The sequence below is a fragment of the Polypterus senegalus genome, chromosome 14 (genome assembly GCF_016835505.1).
Source record: "Polypterus senegalus isolate Bchr_013 chromosome 14, ASM1683550v1, whole genome shotgun sequence".
NCBI classification, from domain to species: domain Eukaryota; kingdom Metazoa; phylum Chordata; class Cladistia; order Polypteriformes; family Polypteridae; genus Polypterus; species Polypterus senegalus.
In genome coordinates, this window is record NC_053167.1 from 85271671 (window position 1) to 85294794 (window position 23124).

The 23124-nt window shown below is 37.4% G+C and overlaps 1 protein-coding gene across 3 annotated transcripts in view; it reads left to right on the plus strand.

The window, feature by feature from the left end:
• The window catches only part of astn1 (astrotactin 1), a 1272040-nt gene that overhangs the window by 1049086 nt on the left and 199830 nt on the right, over window positions 1-23124 (plus strand). For all 3 annotated transcript variants that reach the window (XM_039734841.1, XM_039734842.1, XM_039734843.1), the window contains one exon: window positions 20867-21135. In XM_039734841.1, coding sequence (XP_039590775.1) covers window positions 20867-21135 — 269 coding nt within the window. The remainder of the gene's footprint in view (window positions 1-20866; window positions 21136-23124) is intronic.

Here is a 23124-nt window from a genome sequence, read left to right on the forward strand (position 1 = left end):
CAGAATTTGACACTGTTAATCACAAAATCCTCCTCTAATGTCTCTCCATTGTAGGGATCTTTGGCTTAGTCCTTCAATGGTTCACATCATATATTTCTAATAGGCAGCAGTTTGTAACACTCTGTCGATATACATTCTTCACCTCACCTGTGTCACGTGGTGTCACTCAGGGTTCAGTCCTTGGGCCATTACTCTTTCTACTTTATATCCTTACTTTGGGTCAGATTATTCACAGACGTGGCCTTAACATCCACTGTTATCCAGGCGATATAAAGTTATATCTTAGTACAGACTCCCCTACCAGCACACTCATTGACTGCATCACTGATCTTAAGCCATGGATGGAAAATAACTTTTTCAAACTTAATGCCAATAAAACTGAAGTGTTACTGGTAGGCCCAAACTCCCTGCTTTCTAAGGATCCAACTTCTCTGTTTCTGTTGATGGTACACTTGTCAAACCTGCTCTTGTTGTCAGAAATGTTGGTGTTTTGTTTGATTCATCACTTAACTTTAAGCTACGCATTCTCTTTCCAAAATTTCCTTCTATCATCTCCATGACATTGCCCACCTCTGTCCATTTCTTCCCTTTAATGAAGCTTAAACTCTGGTTCATTGTTTCATAATGTATCATATTGATTACTGTAATTCCCTCCTCAATGGCCTCTCTGAAAAATCTATACACTAACTAAAGTGCATTCAGAACTCACCCACACAAAGCGTTCTGCTCACATCTACCCTGTTGTCTCCCAGCTTCATCAAAGATTAAATTCAAGATTCTGCTTCTCACCTTCAAAACCCTACATAACCTTGCCCCTCTCTGCCTCACTCAGCTCCTAGCTCCTTATACTCCTTGTCACTCTCTCATGTCCTCGAGCAGTCATCTCCTTACTTTCCCACACACCAGACTCTCCAGCCTGGGAGGCAGATCCTTCAGTGTTATGGCTCCTGTGGATGCTAGGGGTCGCTTTTGCCCCATTGAACCCACCAGACAGACGTCCCAGACACACATGTAAAAGCACAAGAAGATTCTTTTAATATTTTCTCCAATAAAGTGCACAAAGCACCGCACTCTCCACAATTCTTCAATAATAAATCAATACAATAATAATAATCAATGACACACAATCCTCCACTCCCAGCTGCTCTGTCCTCTACCACCCAACTTCGGCTCGATCTGCTGGGGTTTCCCATAGTCCTTTTAAAGTCTCTGACCCGGAAGTATTCCATCTCCGGGTCAAACGCCTTGTTTAGTTGTCCTGGAAATACTGCTGGTTTCCATCCTCCTGACTCCTAAGTACTTCCGGGTTAACGTCACCATAATATCCCCCTTGTTCTTGGTGAGCTCCCCCTGGCGACACCCAATAGGGCTGAAGAACCGGACTCCATGTCCCATGCTGCCCTGTGGGAGTCTGAGGAACCATCTCCATCCAGGTGACCTGCCATCTAGTGTCCCGGGGGATGTATTGTCCTACAAAGGCTGCTGTCTTCATTTGAGGGGCGTCCTGACCGGACTGAAATGTCAGCCATCCATCACACCCCTCAACTCTGGAACTCTCTTCCTCAGTCTCTCTGAGATTGGTCCTCTTTCTCCACCTTTAAATCTCAACTCAAACCTTTCCTCTCAACAAACTTTTTTTCTTCTGTGTGATTTATTTGTTTATTTTTTTCTTTCCCCTTGACTTGGTGAATTTTCTAAAGGAATTACATTGCCCCACAAAATCCTGGAGATATGAGTGTTAGATTGACTGGCAAATCCAAATTGGCCAAGTGTGAAAGTGCAGTATAATGCATGAACATCCTATTGTAGGCTGACTCCTGTCCTGTGTTCAGAGCTGCAGGTGTAGGCTCCAGCTCCCCTTCACCCTGTAGTGTGCTAAGCAGGTTCAGAAAATGGATGGCTGGAAGAATGGATAGCTAACTGGCACACTGATATTGCTGTTCTTGAGGGATATTAACTTTTTGAATTTTTTTTTTAAATACTCTTGATTTATTTTTTACAGTTAGCTTGCAATAGATTGGCTTGAAACCTTTCTTGTATTTGAGAAGTAGGCTTTCTTAATAGCTCTTCTTCACTGAGATCAGTCTGTTGTGGAAAATAGTAAATAAAAAGAGTCTTGAGTTATCTTTATACAGTATATGACCTCCAAATATGGCCATCCTTTATTTACATTTACAGGTGGTGCCCCCACATGCCTTGTTCAAAGTATCATGGCAGAATGAAGAAATCTACCAGAAAGCTTCCATTAATTAGCAAGGTTCATTTACATTCAATGTCTGCAATGAGAAGTCAAGCAAAATGACACCTTTTATTGGTTAACTAAAAAGATTACAAAATGCAAGCTTTCGCGGCAACTCAGGCCCCTTCTTTAGACAAGATCTTGTACATTTTTCTCACTCTCTGATGAAAATCCATTTAAAACACCATAATTACACATAGGCCGAATTTATTCAGTTAATTATGTATCTTCTTTTTTTATTAATTTTATTACAATCCATACAAAGCAATCAAGATTTTACAAAAAGAAAAATTGAGTCAAGAACAGATCGATCTCCACCCCTGAGAGACAGAGCAAGCCAAATAACGTTAAATTTAAGGCTTGTAAACATACCTAATTTAAAAAAAATTCTCTGTGCTTTATGAACTTATTGTAAAATATTACTGATTAGATCCTGCCATGTATTGAAAAAAGTCTGTACAGATCCTCTAATTGAGTATTTGATTTTTTCCAATTTCAAATAATATAACACATCGGTTTCCCACTGACTTAAAAGAGGAGAGTTTGGATTCTTCCAGTTTATCAGAATGAGTCTGCGTGCCAACAGTGTAGTGAATGCAATCACAATTTGCTTTTGTCTTTCTTTATTTTTTCTCCAGCCGTCTGGAGTTTTTTTGTTTTTTCTGTCCCCCCGGCCATTGAACCTTACTCTTATTCGATGTTAATTAATGTTGATTTATTTTGTTTTATAATTGTGTCTTTCATTTTTCTATTCTTTAATATGTAAAGCACTTTGAGCTACTGTTTGTATGAAAATGTGCTATATAAATAAATGTTGTTGTTGTTGTTGTTTCTCCACTTTAAACCCCTCTGGAAGAACCCCAAACACAGCTGTTAATGGGTTAGGAGGGATTGTGAGTCCAAGGCTGTCTGACAGGTAATTAAAAATGTTTGTCCAGAATAATGTTAATTTGGTGCAGGCCCAGAACATGTGACCTAGTTGAGGCTGGGCCTTGGTTGCAACGTTCGCAGGTTGGATCATGTCCTGGAAACATTTTGGAGAGTTTTAGTCGAGACAGATGTGCTCGATATATAATTTTGAGTTGTATAATTGTATGCTTTGCGCATATGGAGCTCGAGTGAATTCTCTGCATTGCTACTTTCCACTCCTTTTCTGATATATTAATTGAGAGATCTTTTCCCAGTGTCCTCTTGGATCTTTGAAAGGGAGGGATTGTAAAAGGATTTTATATATTGTAGAGATGGAGTCTAACTTCTTGAAATTGAGCAATAATTTTTCCAGCATGGTTGAGGGTGCAAGATGAGGAAAATCTGGAAGGTTCTGTTTAACAAAGTTCCTGATTTGAAGATAGTGAAAGAAATGTGTAGCTGGAATGTTAAATTTGGAATGTAATTGTTCATAGGATGCAAAGACGTTGTCTATATAAAGATCTCTAAGCAAGTTAATTTCAAATTTTTCCAGATATTAAAACTGCATATGTTTGTGAAGGTTGAAAGAGGTGGTTCTCTTGCAGAGGTGCCACAGATAGAAGCTTCTCCGTCTTAAAATGCTTTCTACATTGGTTCCAGATTCTAAGTGAGTGGAGCACAATTGGGTTATTAGTGTATTGCCGATAACGTGTGTTTATTGGAGCACAGAGCAAGGAATACAAAGAAGTACTGCAGGATTTTACTTCTATTGCGGTCCAAGCCTGTGTATGTTCTTCTATTTGTGTCCAGGTTCTTATCGCCTGTATATTTGCTGCCCAGTAATAAAACTGGAAGTTAGGTAGAGCCATGCCACCTTCTGCCTTTTGTCTTTGTAGGGTCGCTCTTTTGATGCGTGGATGTTTTGAATTCCAAATAAATGAGGTTATTGTTGAATCTAATTGCTTAAAGAATGATTTATTAATGTATATTGGGATGTTTTGAAATAAAAAGGAGCTTAGGAAGAATATTCATCTTAACAGTGTTAATTCTTCCAGCTAGTGTGAGATGAAGGGTTGACCATCTATGCAAGTCTTGTTTAATTTTTTCCATGCAGACGCGAAATTTTGTTGATAAAGAGCTTTATGTTTACTTGTGATGTTTACCCCAGGTATTTAAACTGTTCTGCAATGATAAAAGGTAGGGTGTCTAATCTAATATTATATGCTTGAGAATTCACTGGAAAGAGTACACTTTTATTCAGATTAATTCTGAGACCAGAGATCTTTTGAAATTCTGTGAGTGCTGCTAAGACTGCAGGCACAGAATTTTCTGGGTCCGATATATACAGTACCATGTCATCTGCATATAATGAGATTTTCTGTTCCAGTCCTTCTCTGCTAATCCCCTTTATCTGATCAGTATTTCGACAATGTATTGCCAGTGGTTCAATGGCAATGCAAACAGCAGTGGTGACAAGGGCATCCTTGTCTAGTGCCACGTTCTAGTTTAAAGTAGTCTGAGCAAATGTTATTGATGCAAACTGAAGCTTCTGGGTTAGTATACAGTAATTTAATCCATGCACAAATGTTCGGGCCAAACCCAAACTTCTCCAATGTAGTAAAAGGTATTTCCATTCAATCATGTCGAATGCTTTTTCTGCATCCAATGATAATAATATTTCTGGGGTGTTTGATTTAGTTGGTGAGTATATTACATTAAACAGGCGAAGATTTGAAGATAAGTGTCGGCCCCTAATAAATCCAGTTTGGTCTTGTGATATTACGAGGGAGCACTTTCTCCATCCTTCTAGCTATGATTTTAGAGAGTATTTTAACGTCGTTATTCAGAAGTGAAATTGGTCTGTATGATGCACATTGTAATAAGTCCTTATTTTGTTTTGGAAAGACAGTGATTAGTGCTTGGCGAAAGGTTTGTGGAAGAGATTGGTTATCTCTGGCTTCTGTAAATGTTGCTAATAGGAGGGAGCTAGCTGAGCGGAGAATTTCTTGTAAAACTCTGCAGGGTAGCCATCAGGGCCTGCTGCTTTTCCACCTTGGAGTGACTTTATAGCATCTAGTAATTCTGATAATGCAGAGGTTTATCAAGTTCCTCCACACTAAAGCGTCTATTTGTGGTATCTGTAATGTATCCAGAAATGCATTAGATTGTGTATTGTCTTCTTTAAACTCAGTAGTATATAGGGATTTATAGTAGTCTCTGAAAGTGTGCATTATATTTTTGTGTTCGATGATTTTATCTCCATTCGTGTTAGTAATTACGAGATTGCGTTGCACTTCTTGCTTGTGAATTTGTTGAGCTAAAAGCTTATTAGCTTTCTCTCCATGTTCATAATAATGATGTCTGGATTTGTAAATTAGATGTTCAGTTTCTTTAGTTGTCAAGAGGTTTAATTCTGAATGTAGAGCCTGCCTCCTCTTATGTAGAGTCTCGCTTGGTAGTCTGGCATGTTCTTCATCTATTTTAGTAATTTCTTTTTATCTCTGCTACTTTCTTGGCTTCGGATTTATTTCTGTGGGAAAGATATGAGATAATCTGTCCTCTTAAGAAGGCCTTAAGAGTTTCCCAGAGTATTCCTGCAGAGATCTCGGGGATGTATTTGTCTCTAGAAAGAATTTGATTTGTTTGGATATAAATTCAGTACAATTCTCGTCAGCTAATAGAAGCGGTTGAGGCCATCTGCGGGTGAGTGTATGGGGCTTAGTAATTTCAGCTCCAAGATCATAGGTGCATGGTCCGAAATAACAATAGCATCGTATTTACAAGATTTAATCTTAGGCAAGAAGTTATTGTCTATAAAGAAGTAATCAATCCTTGAGTAGCAATGATGTACTGGTGAGTAGAAAGAATATGTTCTTGAATTTGGGTTTAAAAACCTCCAGGGATCTGATAAGTTGTGATCAGTTATAAACTTTGTAATTATCTTTGCAGTGTTAGATTGTTCCCCTGTGGAGGAAGTCCTATCTAAAAGTGGATTTAGAACACAATTAAAGTCCCCAGCCATTATAACTTTATGAGTGTTCAGATTGGGAATGGATGCAAATAAATTTTGTATAAATTCCTTATCATCAACATTAGGTGCATAAACATTTATCAAAATCATTTTACAGTTAGATAAGTCTCCCATGACCATTACATATCTCCCTTCAGGATCCAATACTACATCTGATGCTACAAATGGTACTGTTCTATGTATGAGAATTCCCACCTCTAGTTTTCTTTGTAAAGCTAGAATGGAACATTTGGCCAGTCCAGTCTTTTTGCAGCCGGAACTGATCCTTGCTTAGTAAGTGGGTTTCCTGTAAAAATACTATTTTAGCATTTAGGCCTGTTAGGTGAGAGTACTTTCTTTCTCTTTAATTCGTGATTCAGGCCTTTAACATTCCAGCTTACGAAGTTAACTGTCCCATCATGGAGACACTGATTCTGAGTTTTTGATGTCATTTTATAGTCTTAACTGGAAGTGAGACAGTTTAGGTCTTAATTTCCTATTTCCCCAAGAGTTGTTGCCATGCAGCTTATTATTATTTTGATAGTTATAATTATAAAGATTAAGAGGATAGATTAGGTATAGATCAAGCCTGCTCTCTCTCTCTCCCCTTAACCCCCACCCTCCCTTTTGCCTCCCCAAGTGAGGCTAAAACCCACTTCACATAGTCCCAGTCCTCTGACATACCCAGAGACAGAGCACGTCCAAAGCAAAACAAGCCCCATGCAGTGGCGCTTTAGGGTTAAAAGATAGAGATATCTGTTACCAATATAGTCTTTAAAAGAGAAAAAAAAAAAAGAATTTTGCACTTAAAATATATATATAGTCTTCAGCAATTTTAGTGCATTAAGATGATACACCCAGATAATAAACCCGGGTGATGGTGTTAAAAATGTGTCCAGAATAAGCATAACATGTCTTAATGCAGTAATAGCAATAACAATAAACCAAGGGTATGATATTGAACAGTCTCGTTTAGGGTAAAGATAAAATAATTAGAAAAGAAAAAAAAAAAAAAAAGATTAATTAAGCACAATAAAACCTAAACAGATAGCGCCCTAGTAAAACTAAGTAATAATGAGTATATAACAGATCAGACAGTAGATTGTTAATCATTGCTATATCATTAACGGCCATGACTCACTATTATTATATTATATATATATATAATTATGTATCTTCTAAATTCACCAAAACCATTATTTTGATTTGTTAGTATTATTCAATTTAGTTTATGGGCTGAGAGAGCTTACAAAGAATTACAGATATAACAGAGCAACTGTAAATCTATAACCATTGTTGTAGTTCTGCCTCAGCACAGACAGACATGGACACAATGTTCCAAAAAACACACTTTTTAATTCATAAAAGTCCAGCACACAACACAGTGCCCCTGCACCAAACACCTTTCTTGTCCTTTTCTCTCCCTTCCGGACTTCTCCTGCCACCTTATCACCTCTCCTTCCATGCATTGCCTTCTTCCTGCCGACTTAGCTCCCTCACTTGAAGAAGGCGACCTCTTTTATAATCGCCCGGATGTGCTCCAGGTGCTTTCTGATGATTTTCCAGTGGCATTTCCTGGTGTGGCGCAAGTGCCGCATGAGCACCCGGAAGCACTCCGGGTGTCCCTGGAATCTGTTCCGCCAGCACTTCTGGGTGTGGCGGAAGTGCTGACACCCAGGGCTCCACAATCCTCCGGCCGCCCCCTGTGGTGGCCATGGGCCCCAGTAGGGTTGATCTTCCATGCGCCATTCCCATGGTCCCCATACAGACCAGGGGCCTCATGTATAACGCCGTGCGTAGAACTCGCACTATAACATGGCGTAAGCACAAAAGCCGAAATGTGCTTACGCACAGAAAAATCCAGATGCAGGAATCTGTGCGTACTCCAACTTCCACATTCTTCCGCTACATAAATCCCGATCAGCGTGAAAAGTAACGCTCGTGCACGCGCTTTATGTAACAACCCAACTCCTCCTAGAATTACGCCTCTTTGAATATGCAAATGAAATAAATCGCCCTTAAGCTCAGCCTTCTGTGAAAAGACAATGGGAAAAGCACAGGGGAAAATATAAGAATTTCAGCGAATACCAAGTGGAGGCAAAGGAAAAACATACTATTTGTTCAAATAAACCGTGGTATAATCAACAAAAGGAAGTTGATTGAGTGACATAGCGTGTTGGAGAAACTTGAAAGCTCACGTTCACAAAATCGCACAGTGTCAGAAATAAAAAAAGAAGTCACATATCAAAGTCGCCGTGAAAGGGCGAGTTGTACCCCACTATCTAAGTGTCATATGAAAGCTTATTAGGGTACAGAGAAAAAAAGGCACACAGTGGGGAAAAAGCACGAAATGTCAACTTCAATCTCGACATTTCCACTTTAATCACGTAGTTTATTTTGTCATTAAAGTAGAACATCATGAACTTCATCTTAAAATCGTTTAATTAACCAGTTTCTCAAATCACATCGTAATTAAAGTAGCATGTTAAATGCTCTGTTTCGTATTTAATCTTCTATGTGCTCTATGTGTGTGAATCACTACTTGCTTCTTAAACCGTCTCTCTTCCACCAACTGGACACAGAATCCATTACATTCGTGATATTACAGCTCTCTGAATAACTAAAATACTGAGATGTATATGTGATATCATTTTTATGATGATAGGAGTTAAAGCACGTTATTAAACATGGCTTTCACGGCGCAGTGATTGTGTGTGATCTTCGATGAAATAATTTATTGCAGCAGTACTCAGGGGCGGCTCTAGGCTTATGGTGGCACTGGGCAGAGTAAGAATCGGTGGCTCCTTTGCCCGCCAATGTCAGTAAGGTAGCTTATGCACGATGGATGGCCACATCCGTTGTGGACACTGCATAGCCGCCTCGTGCTAATGACACAAGCATTTAACTTTTGCCGAAATGTGTCGCTGCGTTTTTAGCTGTGTTGTTATTTTCTCTTTCTGTTTTATATTCAATATATATTGCCGTAGCCGCCCCTGCAGTCCTTGCTTTTCTTTCCCCAAATACCCAATCACCACACAATCAGCTCTGTAATAGAAGTTAAGCCATCTGTAAGCTTAGAGCGCTGATTCTTCAAAACGTTTAAGGAACATTAAAATATCTTCGTAGTACATGTTTAATTATTCTATCCTTCACGACACTCCCAGTGAAGAATATAGATTATTTAAATGAAGTTAAAGTTTTATCTGTATAATATAATAAACATATTTTGCTGCATTTCATCTTAAAAATGATATCGTCATCATATGTAAATAGCGCTTTATAAAGTGGCGCAGGTTGTGTAATATTATAACTGTAGTGCAAGTTTACAGTGAGGTGATTGTACTTATAAGTACAAACAGTTCTACAAGGAGCACTTGATTGAGTGTGTTTATAGTTCTTGGGATGAAACTGTTTCTGAACTGCGAGATCTATACAGGTAAGGCTTTGAAACGTTTTGCCGTGGCCGAGACAGCGTGTGCTTAATGCCGTATAGAGATAATTCTCTTTCCAATCAGCTGCTGCTATGATTCACACTCAGACAGTGATAAATACTCTGAGTGGTGCAGTGAGAGTAATATGGAAAAAAATGATCCGCTGTGGCAACTCCTAACGGGAGCAGCTGAAAAAAGAAGAAGAAGAAGGTGCAGTGAGAGTAACAACGCTAAAGCAGTTCTGGTATTTGGAATACTATGGCTATTCCCTGGACCATTATATTGTTAGAAGTTAATTACAATCAGATGCGTTACACTAACAAACAATATGCGGTTAGTTTCAGTGTATTTATAAAGCCGCGTCAGGAAAATAAGGAGTAACCACGCAGGAACAGTAGCATTGCTTTGACGCTGGGTGCCGCCAGTTTGCAAAACCGAGTGGAGAACTTGAGTACGAAAAGGTATGAGGTACCGTTGAAAAGTGCGTAGCTTTACGCCAAGTGTAGGTTTTATACATCACGATTTGAACGTGGAAAAGTTCTTACGCAACATTTCTCTGCGTACGCACCGTTTATACATGAGGCCCCAGGGTGGCCACCCTCTCGTGGCCCAGGGGAGGTATAATCCCTCTTCTGGTCCTTCTGGATGAGCCTTCAGTGTGGGTCCTGGCCCTTCGCCACACCATAAAACATTCATATCCTAAAAACAGGTGTCAGAATAGAAAAACAGTAATGTAGAATTTTAAATCTTTGGTTAAAATGTAAATATTGTCCAGCTAGCATCAAGGATATGGGTAATTGACAGGTAAGAAAATGAGAACATATAATAGCAATAAAAGTCCTGGGGCAGGGATCCAGACATGCCAACAAGAAAAGAAAATTGTAAACATCTAATAATAATAATAATCATATCAATAATAATAATTCATACTCAAATTTCACATTATTCCTACTGAATGCCCATTTCAATCCAGCAGATCACACTTTACTGCAAACGTTTGTTTTATAAAGACCATCAATAAAAGCCAAGTCACTATGACAAGCAGAAATCTAATGCAGGAATGTTTTACTCATGGGTAATTGTAGAGCATGCTAAAGAGTAAGCAGTTCCAGAGACCTAATCATTTTATGATTACTTATTATTTGAATGATAAATGATGCCTTTATCCAAAGTGACTTACAACATTTCAGATACAATTGGTTGCATAACTTTTGTTTTTCCAGTTGTAACACAGGCAGGGGAAGTGAAGTGGCTCATAGTCGCATAGTGTCAGTAGCAGGATTTGAGCCCAAAGGTTGAAGTCCTAAGTCCATAGCCTTAACAATTACACCACACTACCTATCAATAATATGAGACCTTGTAAAAATGAATTGTGTACATGAAAGCATTTAGTTAATTAGTACTTCTGATAAACCCAATTAACTGACTTAACTATATTGGACATCCATGGACTTACAAAATTTCTCTGGTGAAGCTGAGTAACAGTAGACAATAAGTGCAATTTGAACAATCTTGAACCTGTATGTATGTATGATAAGTGAAAAATACACAAGTATACAAGAGGAATATTAAAACTCCACACAAAAGGCCCTTGGTTAGAAAACAAAGCTGAGTCCAGAGATTTATAAAATCTCAATGTTGTTCCAACTATGTTATATTATAAACTCTTAAGAAAATGTACTATCTACTGTAATATAAAAACAATAAATGCCTGAACATATATAAAATTAGGTGTTTCCACATTTTTGTATTTATCTTTTGATTTCATTTGTAAACTGCAGGGTTCAGCAAAATATATTTTTGATTAAATCCCAAAAATCTCCATTGCAAGAGAATACAAACACTGTTCTATACTTATTGTGATCTTACAGGATAGGGCTGGGGCTGAATGAAAATAAGCCTAATGCTCCAGGCATATCTTTTTATTTTCAAAGAACCGCAGGGAAGAATTCATTGAATTCTACAAAAACCTATAAACCCCTCCTTATGACACCCAAAATAAATGATACATGACAAGGATCGAGCTTACCTTCTGATGTTTACTACCTGTGTGAAATAACCATTGTCAACATCAGCTCAAAAATCTTTTATTTTTATCTTCAAGATCTGAGACACAAACCTGTAGCACCTAGCATGCTTATCTTGAGATTAATGCCCCTGAACTTCAGCTCTCCTGAAAATGAAGTTCTGTCTGAAGCTGTGGTGTTTTTAACAACGGGTAATTCATTAAGGCTCATTGCTCACATAACTATTCTACTTTTTAGTATGGTTTAGCAGGCCTTGCTTAATGATATGTGCAGGACTGAGGTGAACTTGAAATCTTACACCCACTTTGTCTTAGACCCACTTTAAATTCTAAGACTGACGAATCTAATTTGCATTTACCAGAGTGCTGCAGTTAAAATGCAGGGAGAGACTTTTAACTAAGTGTATATGGGAAACTAACTTTATACATAAGACACACATCTATGCAGGCAAGAAGAGAAAAAGGAAGACAAATTACATGAGAGACTGAAAATTAAAAACATTTTAAATAACAATAAAAAGAAACTAGCAGGATACTAAAGTAGAGTTTAAAACAATATAATTATGCACTAGCCAGAAATGCAGACATACATCTAGATATACAGTATGTATATATTATACAGTATATGCATTCATAAGGGGTGATCAAAAGATTTGAGCCTTAATAGAAATAACTGTTCTTCAACATAATACTGTACAGTATACTTACAATTATATTCACAAAGATTTTTGTGACACTCAAAGAGCACATTGTGTCTTAAAGCCGCAACCACTGTACCCTGACATCTACATCATTGTCACAGTGCATCCCACAGACATAGCCCTTCAGATTGGGGAACAGGTGGTACTAAAATGGGGTTAGTCTGGAGAACAGTGTGGGTGTTTTTTGAGTCAAAAGTTTGTGGATCAGCCTCCGCCACTCATTAAATGTGAGAGGAGGCATTGTTGTGAAGCACAAAGAAGAAGTTTGGCAGCTTTCATCTCTGCTTTCCCCCTGAATGATTGCCACAGACGCCAAAGCCAAAAGGGTTTAATACAGATCTGTTATGTGGGCCTTTTGAAACATGCATTTAACATGGACTATATCTTCAACATCATAAAAAAATGTGTCCTTAATCTTACTGACAGTTGTTTGGACTTAAATATATATTATAAACATACTAGACATGAAGCCCGTTACAGTAACGGGCGCTAGAACAGTAGTGCATAAACATTAGTAGGAACAGTCTATATTAAATGGCAAGGAACCTTGATCTCATTCTGTTTCTTGTCTTAATTTTTTTTTGTTAAAAATATTTTTGCAAGGAGCCTAAAGTAAAATAATAATAAAAATAAAATAGAAACGTATATGACAACACAGTAAGTATAATTAATATTGTCTTAGTGTAAAACTTTGTAACAATCAGTAAAACACAATATCTGAAGAAGATATTTAGGTAAAATTTTCTATTTTTTTACCTCATTAAATTTTTCTATACAATTTCATTATAGACAACATTGCTTGTAAATATTCTTGAGTTTGCCTTGTTCAGGACCATCAACAACCTTGACATCAACATCTGGAAAACTTCTAACTCTTGATAATGCAACATATACAGTAAATGACCGTGGCTGAATACTGGTTCTGGCAAGTAAATGCCAACTTTTTCTAAGGTTTGCTCTTCTGAGTCTTTCTCTTTTAGCGTTTTTGTGACGCTCATTTTCTTTTTCTTCAATCGATCTATTTGCTCGTATTTTTCTTTGTCTTTCAGCCTTTCTTTTGTTGATGTTTACTTGTTGAGCTGACTGTTCTTCCAGGAGATGTTGCTTATGAAGGATTTGATTGTCTGTGTCTTTTGTCCTACTTGACGTGTCCTTATTTTTGGTGGCATGTTGTTAGTAGATACATCCGTAATATTTTCTCTTACAGTAATACTGGCTTGTATGTGACTGTAATATGTGTCACTGTATTGTGTGCCTTTAATTTTCTCTCGCAGTAATACTGGTTTGTATCTCTGTAAAATGTCTGTAATTTTCTCTGACAGTAATACTGGCTTTGTTGTCCGTAATATGACTTTCATTTTCTGTCACAATATTGGGCAATCAGCAGAGTGTCCCCCAGCAACTCATTTAAGGTGTGGCGTGTAGCTGATAATCGTGCCCGTGGCGTCTCCCCAGCAAGTACTGTTTAGTTCCCCACCAAGTATTTTAATCTGTGCTGGCATGCAGCTGATTATTGTATGTGTGGCGTCTCCCTAGCAATGGATTTTATGTGCGGGCCGCAACTACCCAATCAGCACTCTCCCCAGCAATGTTGTCCTTTATTTCTTATCATGCACGACCGTGGCAAGGCCATTCACTGTGTGTCCAGCTTCCAGTGTGTGTGCTTTATTTACTTATCATGCGCGGCAGCAGCTGGGCCATGCACTGTGTGCCCAGTTTCCAGTGTGTGTGTGTCCACGGTGCCGAGCGCATGGGCGGGGCACGGTACGATGCACAGCGTGGCCCACGCATGCGCTCTTCACCAGAAGACACACACCGGATGCACACAGGGGTTTTATTACAGAGGATTTGTGTTTATATGCTAGTGTTAAGTAAAGCATACATTCTGAAAGTAATTTTATTTCAGGATATGGATAATACTGTACATAAGGGAACAGACTCATTGTAGAGATATTTCTAGAATACTAATGACATACATATGAACTGGAGTGACAATGTTAAACTCCCAGCAAAATAATTTTGCAGGAGCAAGTCAGATATTAATTAATAAAGAAGAATACTGGATAAAGAGAGAATAGCAATAGTTCTAAATTCTTAAGGGAGGCTGACAATATAATCAGTTTCAAAAACAGAATATAGAAAGTTAGGTCAGGTTGGGGAGAGTACACTGGTACAGCACGTTGCTGCACCCACCACCCGACAAGCAGTCCCACCCTCTGACCCTCTGCCACAGCCAGGTGTTGCATGGACATCCTCTTGGCTTGGTTTAGCTCCTTGGGTCCTTAACAATGAGAATCCTGGGAGTTGGATCACCCTTGGGGAATCGTATCACATATCCTTTGTACCATACAGTGGTGTGAAAAACTATTTGCCCCCTTCCTGATTTCTTATTCTTTTGCATGTTTGTCACACAAAATGTTTCTGATCATCAAACACATTTAACCATTAGTCAAATATAACACAAGTAAACACAAAATGCAGTTTTTAAATGATGGTTTTTATTATTTAGGGAGAAAAAAAATGCAAACCTACATGGCCCTGTGTGAAAAAGTAATTGCCCCCTGAACCTAATAACTGGTTGGGCCACCCTTAGCAGCAATAACTGCAATCAAGCGTTTGCGATAACTTGCAATGAGTCTTTTACAGCGCTCTGGAGGAATTTTGGCCCACTCATCTTTGCAGAATTGTTGTAATTCAGCTTTATTTGAGGGTTTTCTAGCATGAACCGCCTTTTTAAGGTCATGCCATAGCATCACAATTGGATTCAGGTCAGGATTTTGACTAGGCCACTCCAAAGTCTTCATTTTGTTTTTCTTCAGCCATTCAGAGGTGGATTTGCTGGTGTGTTTTGGGTCATTGTCCTGTTGCAGCACCCAAGATCGCTTCAGCTTTAGTTGACGAACAAATGGCCGGACATTCTCCTTCAGGATTTTTTGGTAGACAGTATAATTCATGGTTCCATCTATCACAGCAAGCCTTCCATGTCCTGAAGCAGCAAAACAACCCCAGACCATCACACTTCCACAACCATATTTTACTGTTGGTATGATGTTCTTTTTCTGAAATGCTGTGTTCCTTTTATGCCAGATGTAACGGGACATTTGCCTTCCAAAAAGTTCAACTTTTGTCTCATCAGTCCACAAGGTATTTACACAAAAGTCTTGGCAATCATTGAGATGTTTCTTAGCAAAATTGAGACGAGCCCTAATGTTCTTTTTGCTTAACAGTGGTTTGCGTCTTGGAAATCTGCCATGCAGGCCGTTTTTGCCCAGTCTCTTTCTTATGGTGGAGTCGTGAACACTGACCTTAATTGAGGCAAGTGAGGCCTGCAGTTTTTTAGACGTTGTCCTGGGGTCTTTGTGACCTCTCGGATGAGTCGTCTCTGCGCTCTTGGGGTAATTTTGGTCGGCCAGCCACTCCTGGGAAGGTTCACCACTGTTCCATGTTTTTGCCATTTGTGGATAATGGCTCTCACTGTGGTTCGCTGGAGTCCCAAAGCTTTAGAAATGGCTTTATAACCTTTACCAGACTGATAGATCTCAATTTCTTCTGTTCTCATTTGTTCCTGAATTTCTTTGGATCTTGGCATGATGTCTAGCTTTTGAGGTGCTTTTGGTCTACTTCTCTGTGTCAGGCAGCTCCTATTTAAGTGATTTCTTGATAGAAACAGGTGTGGCAGTAATCAGGCCTGGGGGTGGCTACGGAAATTGAACTCAGGTGTAAAACACCACAGTTAGGTTATTTTTTAACAAGGGGGTAATTACTTTTTCACACAGGGCCATGTAGGTTTGGATTTTTTTTCTCCCTAAATAATAAAAACCATCATTTAAAAACTGCATTTTGTGTTTACTTGTGTTATATTTGACTAATGGTTAAATGTGTTTGATGATCAGAAACATTTTGTGTGACAAACATGCAAAAGAATAAGAAATCAGGAAGGGGGCAAATAGTTTTTCACACCACTGTAACTGATGCTCCCTCACAATGCAGGCAATATACCTCATTTGGAACTCTGTGAGCTATACCCAAGGATTCACCGAAGAATTCCAGTCTTCCTCTCATTTCACTGGATAGCATCCATGTTTCACAACCATATAGCAAAACAGGAAGCACCAGTACTCTAAAGACTTGGACTTCACCCTTTTGCAGAGATATTGGGAGTGCCACACAATCCTTTCCAGTGACCTCTCTCGATCTACTGACTTGGTAGAAAGAGTCACCAGAGACATGAATGTTGCTGCAAAGGTAAGTAAACCTCTTGACGCAGTCACCATTCTCTAAGCAGATAGACATACTGCTGATGGCTGTGCCCAAGTGGTCATTAAAGGCCTGGATCTATTCATGACAAAGAATATAGAAGTTGGAAATGGAAAATTTAAAGAAAATGAAAAAAATTGTTAAGATTACAGATAAAATAATACAAAAAATACATACATATATATATAATATTAATGCTCGATTCATTAGAAAAGGACAGAAGTAAAAACGGAATGGTATGAATATCTTATTTTTTTTAAATATGAGTCTATAATGATAGAACTTCTGAAGCAGGTTTAAAACACCAAAGAAAAGTGACTAAAGGTGATAAATGGTCCAGTTTGAACAATAAGCCTGGGCAATGTTCTGGTACTCTGGTTGATAACATTTTTTTTTCTACATTTCACCATTAAACATGATCCTGTTGGGGTCAGAGGCTATCACTGCAGGCTCCTGGTTTGGATGTATACTGTGTCTGGTCTAACAGTAGAAGAACACATTGTGCTACATCAAGTAGCATTCATAACTGCTCAGACATGTTTCTAAGTTTTGGCACACTGACACAGCATATAATTAAATATCTATGAATTGCATTTAGTGCCACCTTAAAAATACAAAACTGTTATACTTAGAATTGTTGCCTTGTATAGCTATGCATCTGAGATGTATTGTATTAGCATCATTTAAGCTTCAGCAGACATCCTCTTAATACCTGTACTCTGTCTAGCATTCCGGATTCCTGCTCATGTTGGGTTTCTTCTGATTCCACAAATCACCCCACTTTTCATTCACTCTTGGTTGATAACAGCATGCTTTCTGTTCTTTGCCCCATCCCTAAAATTAGTTTGTAAGGCAGCTTTAATTATGTTCAGGTCTATTTTTGTCCCAGCCTTTAGTAATGTAAAAACCTATGCTTTGTTTTTGATACATATTTTGACAAAAATGATGTACTTATGATCTGCTGAAACTGTATACTTTTTCATTGTTATGTTCCTCCTCAATGGATTAATGAACTGTTTACATATTCTTGTTTTGATGCTTTGGACTCAACTGTTAATTAGGCTAAACTTCCAGGTTCAACTTTAATATTTATGATTTGTCACTTACAGTATATTGCAAGGTCCTGTTCCCTTGTTGGTGGGCTCAGCTCTGTTTGTGGATAGACCAAGAAGGTAATACTGTATCAGTATGGAGTGTTAGGAGCTACTGGCAGCAGAGAAGAGTATCTAGGTTATCCAAAATCAAGTACCTCCTCTGCTTACATTTTATTCAGCAAAATTTGCCTTATCAGATCCATTTTTCCTTATATTTTATACACAAAGTTTCAGCAGACAGTTTTGAAAAAAAAAAAGTACCAATAATATATTACGAACAGGTTACACTTGCTAAGATCTATTTACATGATTTCCTTTTACTACCTAATGGATAGAGTTTGATTATGAAGATGCTATGGCAGTGACTATTTTAGCTACTTTACTTCCTGCAATGGAAGGTGAACATTGAGATTCTGGGTTGTTGCTTGCTGCCACTAGCTCAGGCTCTGAGGATGCTGTGCTGTTGTTTTCTCACATCACTGCTGGAAACTGTGTTGACGCTGGTGCGCTCATACAGGATATTGTTTTTTATTGTTTTGCCCATGATTGTACACCTTTTCCCATTTTTGTACGTCAGATATCTATCCATCGATTCATGTATCTTAAATTCAGCTTGTAAAAAGTATTTTTTTAATGTTTAATCCAGCCATCCATTATTGAACCTGTGGAATTCAGTTCAGTAATAGATTGCTGGATTAAACATTAAAAAAATGTTTAATCAGGTTCAGGTTTGCATAGGAGGCAAGGCCTATTCTGGCAGCATCAGACAAAAGGTAGGAACTAACTTTAAACCAGTGCCAGTAAATCACGGGGCTCTTTTATGCATATTGGTCAGACAATTTCAACATTTTCTGTACATTTGACAATAAAACTTGAAGTTGAATAAGTCATGTAGACATAGAGAGAACAAGCTCCCTCTTCCCATCAGCCCAAACCATGATATTAACCCCGAAATTTGGACTGGTGAGGCAGTGGCACTTCCCTCTTTTCCATTAAATGTAAAACTTAATTCCTTATTAGCTCCTAGTACGCAGTCTCAATATTGCTGTTCTTTGTCCTTGAATTAAGCATTTTAGTACAGAAATCTAACAGTTTTTAATCTTTTTATTAACTCATCCAGTCATGTATATTTGAGTGTGCTTGAAATTGTATGGTTGTATAGCAATAAATATGAGACTTAAATAGACAAAATCAATGGAGCATCTACATTCATTGTGAATTTACTGTAACTATGTCTTTATTTTGCCTTTATTTTTTTTTTACTTTCTTTTTATTTATTATTGTATATGACAAATTTAAATTCTGAATTGCTTTGAAGTATGACAATTAAGGTTTTTTTTAAAATTAACTTTATTTCAAGAAAGTAACATAATGTACAGTCAAGCACATACTATTTGAAGAACTTATACAACAAATTACTTCAAAACTGATCTAGAAAGAACACTAGAGAAAAGAGAAAAAAAAAATCAAACTAAATAAAACGTAACAAAACAAGAATTCAACACTTCCACCAGAATGACCATTAAATTTTAACACATGAGGAAGTCTACAGAAGTGGTAATGGCTGAGCAAAAATTTAGGTGTAGCATGCTTTCATTCCACATTGAAGCACTAATATATGGTATTCCCATGCCAAATCTTCAACATTTTAATCTTTACAATTTCATAAGTAATCCACATATTATTCAACATGTATCCTTTAAATTTTACAATGTCTCTCCTTGATGATTATATATAATACAGAATCATTAACTTACAGTATATGCCGTAAACCACAGTGAATTTTAAGCATATTGAAACTGTTCCATCCGTTGAATGATTTTTTTGTTCTATATATTATTAAACTGCAATATAAACACTGCAGTAAATGTTACAAATATGCACGCTGTACACTCTCGTGGATGATTTATTTTTTGTCCGTCTAAAGCCCAGGCTTTATGTTAGGAACACATTTCCTTTGGGTCTTCTATTAGCTGTATGAATTTCAACCTTTGCAGCTGAGTGTCCACAACAGTTATGGAAAATGAGGTTTTTTCTCAAGAAATACTGTACAATATGTGCATTCAGAAGTAAAAAGCATAGAGATAAATGCTAATGGATTCTATTGAAATCTGTAGACTGTTTACTCTTGCAGCTGACAGATAAATTGTAAGGAAAAAAGTGAGTTGAGCTGGCTACTATGCTTTCAAGTCTTTGTTGTCTTGGTAAGTCTTGTCTGATTTCATTACAAGCTTTGTCAATAGCAGGGCCTTCAAAGACAGGCCTTGTGAGCTTTTAAAGTGTCAGTAAGAATCAACAGCTTATGCTAATTTTTTGTGTGAAAAAGCTTTATTAATTGTGAAGGCTTTCATATCATATTGTACAAGATGACATTTTTGATTTTATTGTGAATATAATTGGTAGAGAATCTTGCTAAATGCAGTGTCTGAAGTCATTATTTGGTATTATTTAAATGCATTTGCCAATTTTATTGTGTATTTTTGCAGTCTGAAGCCATGTTTGTATGTATTGTGGTTGCTTTAAAGATATGTCAAGTTTACTATAACAGAGCGTGCTTATTTGGATGCCTGAGATCATCAGGGCTGGTCAGACTTGTGCACTTGCTGATCTGTCAGTGAAAACTCCTCAGATTTGAGTGTAGTTTTAGTTAGGTAAGATATTATATCCATCAGAAGTTTATGGTAATCATTCAAAAGAAAGCATAGTTACAAACAGCATAACAGAAATATGAGTTTCACTGGTAGTGCCGAGAGATGAGAGCAAGTTGATGATTTTTGAGTGAAAGGTGTCATATTTCCCTTTACAAGCATTACTTGTTACGTGGGTTAGGCAAAAGCAAAAAATCCTCAAGTTTAAATTGATGATTCTTTGCTGCATTGTATGAGATAAGACATGTTTGCAACCCACTTCTCATGAATAGCTTGGTATTATTTCTTGTACCCAGAAGCTCTGCCAGGCAGCTGTGGATAGTACAGACTTTTAAATCATCCTTCCTCATTTTAGATGGAAAATATCATGAAAATCATATTGAGAAACAATTATTTTTTCCACTAAGAAAAGTCTGAACATTTACTACTTACTTTTCCTCTGCCTTCCTCTTTACAGTTGGGTTCTGCTAGTGATGTGTAGCACCATCTGCATCCCCATCCTAAATCTATAGTGACAGACATACAAATAATCGTGCTTATTCTTTATGCAGGAAATTCTCCATCAGATGAATCTGAAGATTGGGAAAAAGAACCAAAAACCCTCACCTTCCCTGCATACATTGCCAGCCTTCTTGACTCAGGAGCAAAACGCTTAGCTGCTGGTGTGCATATGGATTGCACTAGTCAAGGGCAATGTCCATCCTCTTGTCATTTGTGTCACGTGGCTTCTGGTACTGGACGCGCTGCTGAACCAGTGATGCTGCAGGTCACGAAGGCAGCTCCGCTCTATGAGCTTGTTTCTAACAATGAAACTCAGAGGGTAAGGGTCTTAATTGTTTGTCTTGTACATACACTTTGAAATGAAGAGTCTACTTATAGAATGACTGATTATTTTCAATTATTTGCCTCTAAAATTTCTAATGTGCATCCCAACAGCACAAAGAAACCAGTCTTTGACAAGGTACCAAGAGAATAATTTTTTAGAACTAAAGGAAAATATACAACCATTCCGGGTCATATTTTAAGGCAGGATACATGTTCATAAATAGACTTATGACAGAAAAGATGTGGCCAGAGTAACTTTAGTGCTTTTATTTTTTATTTCTGGAATTACTTGCAAACTTCTGTCAATCAATCAACCAATCAATCTACCAATTAAAAATTAAGCAGCATAATGTACTATAATCCAAGATAATAACTTCATTTACACACAAGTAGCCCCCAAGGTCAGTATCCGGCCTAGACGTTTGCTGTTATGAGGTGGAAGATCTAACAAATACAACACCATGCTGCTTTTAGCAATTTACTTCAAATTATAGACATAAATGCCAAAGGAAAACATAAATAGTAAAACCAAATTGAAAATGACATTTCACAAAATTGTTGTTGGAGGCATGTTTAAAAAGCAGAGACAAATGTTATTTTTTCAAATGAGACAAGGGTTTTTTATGGCTTAAAGGGAAGATTAAGGTCCTAGTTTATTTTTATGAAGACTGAAGAATTCTGAATTTTAGTAAGAGAAAGTGGCATCCAAAACTACAAATAATATTTTGGATTTTATTTAATTTTTTTACTTAAGGCATGTTTAGTACCTCAGCTGGTTGGGGTAGGTTGCTAGAATTAGAATTTAAAATTGCATAGATAAGCACACACAAGGAGTCTCTGAGTTGCCCCAATCATTTATTTAGATCCTGTTTGCAACCTTAGATGTGTATTTGTGCCCTCACTGTGAAAAACACTTTTAGCTGATGATCATGTCTTCAATCATCAGCCTATTTGCTGTGACATTAGGCAGAATAATATCGAAAAGGCAAGCTATTGGCATTTCTTTAAGAACGGCTTGATTTTTTTTTCTTATAGCACAATTGCTTAAAAAACATAACAAATTTAAAACCTGTTTACTCCAATTCAGAATGTGAGTTCATCCTAGCAGCACTGGATGCAAAGCAGGAAACAACCCTTGAGAAGGTACCAGTCCATCACAGAGGCCACTTACACTTACACACTCAAAGCCATTTTAGGATTAACAATAAACCTCACACACAAATCTTGGAACATGGAAAGTAAACCCCAATAACCAGAATAAAGTATGTAGACATATTGTTAACATTTTGATTCAAAATGTCTGTAGTATAAAGTTTTGTTTTCAGACAGTATTATTTTATATATTTCTAAAACTTTATTACTTTTCATGATTTCATCCATCAACCTCTTTATTCCTGTAATATAAATGTGCACTAAACAATAGCATTATTATGCACAACCAGGAACATACCTGACCATGCATTGATAACATGAAAATGGGCAGATGTATGATTTACAAGGACTAGTAATTCAAGTGTAACAAATTTAAGAACACATTCACAAAAACAACACTGCTGATATCCTGGAGATGATTACAGACTATTCCTAGTCATTCAATTAATGTTTGTAGGATTTAAAGGAGGTTAGCAAAACAGCTTATCTATGGATATATATCTGTCTATATTTATTGGATGAGAAACCAGCTACTGAAAATAATACTTATAATACTCACCATTTTGAAGAATATTTAAAGTGGATGCTGAACTCTGAGAGATACACAGTAGGTATCTAAATGTCTCTGAGAAATGCAATTTCACAATGTCAACCATGTAACATAAGACTAAAGGATAACCAAACACAAGAAAAGAGATGTTATTAATAGTTTTGGAAAAGTTTTTTTTTTTTTCAGCACATGTAAATGTTTAAATATAAACTTTCTAGAGTAACATTTTGGTTTATTACCAGTTAAGCAGTTTGGTGGAAACTAATACTTTTTTAAAATGTA